General features: G+C 38.5%; 1 protein-coding gene across 1 annotated transcript; it reads left to right on the top strand.

The window, feature by feature from the left end:
* Positions 1-300: 300 nt before the first annotated feature.
* LOC107620463 (thiol-disulfide oxidoreductase LTO1-like) lies at positions 301-7,234 on the top strand. The gene is made up of 4 exons (XM_016322617.3): positions 301-346; positions 1,677-2,225; positions 2,461-2,670; positions 7,182-7,234. The coding sequence occupies exons 1-4, from the start codon at positions 301-303 to the stop codon at positions 7,232-7,234; spliced, it is 858 nt and encodes a 285-aa protein (XP_016178103.2).
* Positions 7,235-7,864: the final 630 nt, after the last annotated feature.

Raw genomic sequence — 7,864 nt, 5'->3', positions numbered from 1 at the left:
TCAACGATGGTGTTTTGATAATATTACCAAGAAATATTAATTAATTTAATAGCTTTTGTAATGTCATAAGTCTATAAATTTGGAAACTTAAAAATTATGTCATTAAATATCAAATTTTAACTGGTAATAATGTTAACTATATTATTTTGATTTCAAAAATGAATATGATACCAACAAATAAAATTGTCACAGATAAATTTTAACAAAATCAAATCTCCATAAATATTTCTATCAATGAGAAATTGTTCTATTTTAAAGACAAATATTATTTTTTTACGGTATTTCTAATTCAGCAGGTAGATGACTAATCTACCACAAATTGAAACTCTATTTATTAAGGTTAAAGGTATGCCTTTAGTCAATGAATTGCTATATATAACGTAAAATTTAAATTTCTAATACTTATTTAAGCAGATGAATGAAATGATCACTCAACCAATATAAATTAGTAATATCAACTTAACTCCAAAACCCCTCAACTCATGAACTCTAGGCTAGCTTGAGGAAAGACCTTCCAGAAGCTCTATATCACCTTATATATGATATGGGATTGATTAACCTTACTCCACTAGTAGCAATAGGCCTCCCGATAGCAGGGCTTCAAAGCGTGACGCTCGTGCACTTGTGATCCTGGATGCTGTGGAGATTTGCAAAAAGCGCCGAAAAAATCTCTCGAGTTTTCGGCTGTTTCCTAGACAAATACTAATTTTTTAAATATTTTTAACATTAAATATCATTAAACTTTGATTTTAATTATAATTTTGTAAAATATTTATAATGATAATTATTTATTTAAATTTTTTTAATAAAAATTTTTATATATTTTTATGTATTATTCTGTACACGAAAACATACACTAATTTAAAATAAAATCTTAATCACAGATTTTCTAAAATTATTTTTGTTCTTTTCTTTAATTTAATTAACTTTTTGGGCCTAATTTTATTTTATTGTAAAAAATTTAGTAGTCCCCGTTAGAAAAGGACATGGGTAGTCTTCTCTAAAATATTTACAAATTTATTTTATCCAGATTTTTTTAAGAATTGTAATTTGTCACCGTCCCCCTTATCGGAATAAAATACAAAAGTAACAGCAAAAAAATATAAAAAAATAAATACAAAAACACAATAAATTTTTTAACGTAAAAATTTTTTTCAATATAAAAAGTAAAAACTACAAGTCGTTTAGACTAAAAAAATAGTTTCCCTATAATATGAGTCATGAGATACAAGGAATTTTAAACAAAACATAAATTATAAATACAACTAACTAAAATACTAAAATACCAAAACTTATAAATAAAAAACAAGAAGTTAAAAAATGCACTTTACAGTAATAAAGATGTTAGTTACAAAAATTCCTCTGCTTTTAGAATCTTTGTGACGCGTGTCCGTTGATGGAGCAGCTTTATTTTTGTGGTGGGTGGAGTTAGGATTTATTTTTTAGAGTAAAAGATAAATAGGTTCCTAACTTTTTTTTTTTTCCGGACATTTTCGTCCTCAAAGAAGGAAAAATATATTCAAGTCCCTTACCTCCGAAAAACGTGGACATTTCAATCCTTTCGTCGAATTCAGGCGTTTGGACGGAACGGAAAAGTCTAACCTGGCAGAGGTGACACTGACCTGGCTGTTACGGAGGCCACGTGGCAGTGATTATTTTGAAACAGGACATATAAGTCCCTGGAGACAAAAACGACGCCGTTTTTGTAACCTCCCCCAATCCTATTTCGAATTTCTCTGCCTTTTCTTCTTCCTTCGTCCTTTTTCCCTTCTATTCTTCTTCCTCGGCCCCTGCCTCCATCACCGCCGCACAGCGGCCCCTCTGTCAGCCACCATCAACGCCGGCGAAGCTACTAGAAGCTTCCACCACCATGGCCACTTTCACTTTTTCCATGTCCCTATCGTCTTTTCGTTCCTTTGTGCCCATTTGGCACCATTGTGCTCCCAACCACCGGAGCTTGGGCCTCTTTGACGTCACGCAGCGTATGAGGTTGCCGCCGCCTCTCAAATGCTCCGCCGCAGAACCCGACCAGGAAACCAAGGTTCCCGCCACTTTCTCCGGCTCCGGGGAATGGACTCATAAGCTGACCGCGAGGATCGCCGGGATCGGCTTCCTTGAAACCTCGTACCTTACCTACCTGAAGCTCACCGGTTCCGAAGCATTTTGTCCTATCGGTGGTTCTCCCTGCGGCGACATACTCAACAGTGATTACGCGCTTATTTTCGGTATTTTTTTCCTTTGCCTTCTCTTGAATGTGTTGCAACTATTCGATGGTGCTTGCAATTGAACTGTTCTATGATTTGATTCTGTTAGGGTTTTGGCTTGATGTGTGTGTTTGCCATATTGTTGTTCTATGTGTGATTCTTTTTGGTCTCTGAATTTTATGGTGTGAAGGGTATTATTTGCAGGCAATGTGTTTGAAAGAATGTGAGTGACATTTTTCTGTTTTGTGTTTGATAGGTGTTCCTCTTCCTTTGGTTGGGATGGTGGCGTATGGCTTAGTTGCGGCGCTTGGTCTGCAATTGGCCACAAAGAAGATGTTGCCTTTTGGGATTGGCAAGTCCAGCTCCCAGCTCATGGTGTTGGGAACCACTACCTCCATGGCAGCTACTAGTGCCTATTTCTTGTTCATTCTCAGCACAAAATTCTCTGGGTCGACTTGCTCATACTGTTTACTTTTGTAACACCCTAATATTCAAATCCTTATGCTCGAGTCATAAGTCAATGATATTACGGTGGTACGACTCTCAGGTGGATTTTTAATAAATAAATATAGGTAATTTCGAAAGGAGTATTAATCGAGAAGCCTGAAAAGAGTAGAAATAAAATCGCGAAGACGTATCTCTCGCGTTTCGACAACAAAAGATAAACCGTGAAGCCGAAAACGATATACGGACAAGGCGTAGAGGAGATTAAGAGATAGATAACAGATAGATATATATATATATATAACATAAGTAAATAGCCACTAGTCGCGACCCGCGAAGTTTAGGTTGGCTAGGGTACAGTATGAAAGTAGTTGACAACAGTATATCCTAATCTCTCCCGAAGGAAATATGAGAGCCTCTATAGGCAAATTCAAAGAGTTCAATACATAATATAAACTTCGCAAAACAAAGGTGGAGAGATTCTAATCAAAACACAAAGTAGAGGAAATAAAGATCTTCGCCGTCTCTCAGACGACCCACAACTCACTTCTGAGCACCTGGACCTGTATCTGAAAAACAAGAGATATATACGGAATGAGAACCCCGGGTCCATGGGTTTCCAGTACGGTAAAAGTGCCAAATAAATACAATGCACTACAATAAAAACTCACTAAGCATCCTAAACTTCTTCACCAATTATTCATCCTAGGTTCTCGCTAATCCATGAATAGGCAACCGTCATAAGGGAGTGCTAAATCTAATTCATGTTTCACATGTTTCCCAACTCGCTGACTCTTCCACGAATCAAACTCAGAACTATAAGCAAAACCATTACCAGTTGTTCTGCCTCAGCAATTCTATATCAATACATCATACACTCGCCTGGAGCTAGTGAAACCACATCACTGCGACTACCCAGGGAGCTCCAATTATCTCATTCAATAATCATCATCATCATGCAATCGCATCATCAATTCATCTCATCCAGAACAGCCCTCAACATCCACCGACACTGGCATGAGGGGCCTCTCAGTTGTACAAATACAAGCAATACAGGCAAGTAATACACAAATATGGTACAAGTAGAACAAGTAGCATATAGTCAGGTAACATGGCATATATGATGTAGAAATCCAAAACAAATGGCAAACCCAAACAATTCAAACATATGCAAATGATGAATGCCTGCCCTATGGCTGATGATATCATCTGTCGGTTATATAGCCAACCCGACACGTCCTGGTAGCTAACCATGGACAGAAACACCCATTGCGGAGCAAGTAGGTTTGAGCTACAACCCCCTTGCTACTACCCGCTCAACCCAGAGCCAGTGGAATAACCACTACTGCGGCTACTACCCAGGCGGGTGTTTAAAAGCTCAACCTGGAGCGAGTGGATTCACCACTACTGCCGCTACTACCCAGGCGTCACAATCTCTGACCTGGAGCAAGTGGGACGAACCACAACCCTTGCTACTACCCAGGGTCTCAATCTCTGTCCTGGAACAAGTGGGACGAACCACAACCCTTGCTACTACCCAGGATCTCAAAACATACATTCGTTCAGTTTAGAAGCAATCATCACTGTTATCAAATCTCAAACATTAACCTGGAGCAAGCGGGACGAACCACCACCTTACTACTACCCAGGTATCACAAATACACATGTATTCAAAACTCCATAATTAAACTCATTTATCATAAACATCCTTTCCCGTCTCATACCTGGAGCAAGTGGACAACGCCACTGCCTACTACCCAGGGTCACACATCACATTTCAACATTTTTCATTATTATTCATTTAACACAATCATTCATTAATCATATATGCATTATACTCAGCCATAAACAATAATGGCTTTGCCGTAACCCGGCAATAACTCAGCCATTCGGCTCATGGTTCAATCAAGATCCGGCCATTTATCAATAAATATAGCCCTTCGGCTCATGGCATACACAGTACTTCCACCGTCATCCTCCATATCTCATATAATCATCTTTGATCATCATTGATTATAACCTTTCCCCTTGCTTCACTCGCAAGTTACCACATCCCCTAGCTCCTTTCTCATTGCTAGGCATATCATAATGATTTAATACATAAGGGGTGAGATCGGAGGCTTAGAAGTATGAGATTTGGCTTTAAAAACTCAAAAATCGACTTTGGCATGAAAACAGGGCCACGCGTACGTGCACTCCACGCGCACGCGGGGATGGCCACAAAACTCATCGACGCGCAAGCGTCATACGCGCAGACGCGCGGGTTGAAAAATAGCCAAACGATGCGCACGCGTCAGCCACGCGTACGCGCGGATACATTTGTGCCCCAGGCACAAAACTGGCACAACTCTCGGGAAAATGGCTGGGCATCTGGTGCAGCGCATCGACGCGCCCGCGCACACCACGCGCACGCGTGGAGGGTGCTTTCTTGAAGAACGGTGCGTACGCGCCAAGTGCGCCTACGCGCGGAGGGTCGTTCTGCTAAAAATTTTCTAAGTTAAAAGCTACAAAATTTATAGATTCAACCCCCAATTTTCCGACAGACATAACTCTCTCATTTTAAATCATTTTTCACCCGTTCTTCAAACGGCATGGACACCCCGGATCCAATTTCATTTCTAAACAAATTTGGCACAAAACAGAGATCCGTAGTCCAAGTTATGTCCCGTCAAAATATGCCCAAAAACCATGTTTTCATACAAAACCACAAGGTGCCATTTTCAAAACAAGCCATTTTCAACTCTTTTCAAAATCAACCAAAACATGCCAATTTCAACCCTTTTTGAAATCAATCAAAATGTACCAAAATCCACATCAAGCCATCCTCAACTCACACATTGACACTTTACTAAAAATTCCCAAAACCACATCCAACCATTTTAACACTTCTCAATCAAATGGCTAAAGGACAAACACAATATCATGTCATACATCCTTCCTCATCCCAATTTCCAATAATACCATTTCCAATCAACCATCATTATACATAATCAATATCATACTTACTATCACGTGATTTTACCCACAAATCAACCTTAATCATTCCCCAAGTATATATCACAACATACATATCTCTAATGCATCATCATACAATCAAGGCATTAATAATCATAATCACATATATGATCACATAATATATCTCAACCGAACCAAACATACCTCATCTACATAATTTCACCCAAAATTACTAAATTCCACACTTCAACTTCTCAAACCTTATTATTCAATAACCAACCTAATCATTCATATATTCATTATCTGAAATTCATCCAATCACTTGTGCCATCATACAATGCACACATCGACTTACCTTTCTTACCTCTTTCCGGCCTTCGGCCCAAAATTCACGGCCTCCGGCCCAATTTTCACAATTTAAATGCATAAACTACAAATCAATACTCATTACCCAGTACATCAAATTCTCAATACATCAAGCATACAAGGTCACACAATTCTCAACCCAATCATTAATTCACATTACATATCAACTATGCATATTAGCACCAACCATTTACACAATCCAAACTTAATCCTAGGGGCATCTAGCCTAGGAATTCTCATCACAACACACGGTACTTAAATGAAACTTAAACCGTACCTCTTGTAGCCAAACCAATTGAGCCTCTTCTTTGGAAGTCTTCACCAACCTTAGCTCCAAGCCTTACCAAAGCTCCTCAAGCAATACCAATCTCCCAATTGTGCACCAACATCACCAAATACACTAATATAACCAATATCACATACATACATCAACGTAGGGCTCATAAAAATGACAAATCACAAGGGTTTGAGCACTTCTTACCTCAGCCCATATGGAGTAGGGATAGAACCCACTTAGAATCCATGTTGGAGTATCCTTAAACACCCAAAATCACAAGATTTCAACACTAGCTACCCAAAAACGTGTAACAGTGGAAGATTTCAAAAACTGGGGAGAGATTAATGGAATATTCACCACAAAACTTAGATAGAATTGTAGAGGATGAAAAAAGCGACGCGTGGCCACAAACGGCTCGTCAATCAGAGCTCCGTAGCTCAAGTTATGGTGGTTTGAAGATCAAAGAGAGTTAGGTTTTCTCTCTTCTCTTCTCTCTTCCCAACTCAGCGCCCCAACCCTTTCTTTTAGGGTAAAATGAGCTGAAATGCTCATAACTAATGTTTATATATATTGAGTCTTGGGCCCACTGAGGCCCGGTTCACTTATTTTTGCCTATTGACCCAATTTTGGGCCAAAACCTTTAAGATTAGCGCTCTAAATCGCACTTTAAATATTTCTACCTTCCCTAATTATAATTCCTCATTTCTTAATCTTATTTACCCATAATCAATTTCCTCAGCTGTAGTACCAGACAGATCTCAGCCGGTATTGCCGGTCAAAATTCCACTGCGCGCTTTTATGCAGAAAACTATGTTTTTCGACTTGGAAAAATTCACTGAATCCAAATATCATATTTAAATTATCAAATTCCAATTGCCAAATCTTCCAACCATATTCGCTCCTATTTAACTTATTATTTAATTAATTTCGGTTAGGCCGGGTATTACAACTTTCGGCATTCTTGTCTTTCAGCATTGATGGTGGCTGACGGAGGCGCCGCTGTGCGGTGGTGATGGAGGCAGGGGCCGAGGAAGAATAATGGAAGGGAAAAAGGACGAAGGAAGAAGAAAAGGTAGAGAAATTCGAAACAGAATTGGGGGAGGTTATAAAAACGACGTCGTTTTTGTCTCCAGGGACTTATATGTCCTGTTACGAAATACTCCATGCCACCTGGCCTCTGTTACGGCCACCTCAGTGCCACCTCTGCCAGCTCATCCTTTTCCATTCAGTGCAGACGGCTGAATTCAACGGAAGGACATAAATGTTCACGTTTTTCAGAGGTCAGGGGCTTAAATGTATTTTCCATTCCTTGAGGATGAAAATGTCTGCGAAAAAAAAAGTCAGAGACAAAAATGTCCTTTACTCTATTTTTTATTAGCTTGACTAGATAAAAAATAACGAAAATTGAGTGATGAATATTTTACTGTTGTATATATAATATCCTATTACTGGTTTTTTAATCATACGTGAAATTAACTTGCTAAATTATAAAGTAAAATAAGAATTCGTTTGGATGTATTAATTAAGTTATTAATTTTTTTTAAATGAAAATAAAATGTTTTGCTTTTTTTAACTGTATTTAGCAAATTTTTTAAAATAAAATTTCATTTTAAAAATA

The sequence above is a fragment of the Arachis ipaensis genome, chromosome B10, assembly GCF_059453495.1.
Source record: "Arachis ipaensis isolate K30076 ecotype BB chromosome B10, ASM5945349v1, whole genome shotgun sequence".
In the NCBI taxonomy this organism is placed as follows: domain Eukaryota; kingdom Viridiplantae; phylum Streptophyta; class Magnoliopsida; order Fabales; family Fabaceae; genus Arachis; species Arachis ipaensis.
Note: the sequence above shows the minus strand (reverse complement) of the source record. Positions and strands in the feature narration are given on the sequence as shown.

Coding starts and splice junctions, on each gene's coding strand:
- LOC107620463 (XM_016322617.3), top strand. CDS start 301: ATGACTAATCTACCACAAATTGAAACTCTATTTATTAAGGTTAAAG. Junction 2,226..2,460: donor TGATTACGCGCTTATTTTCG/GTATTTTTTTCC, acceptor TGTGTTTGATAG/GTGTTCCTCTTCCTTTGGTT. Junction 2,671..7,181: donor TGGGTCGACTTGCTCATACT/GTTTACTTTTGT, acceptor AATTTCGGTTAG/GCCGGGTATTACAACTTTCG.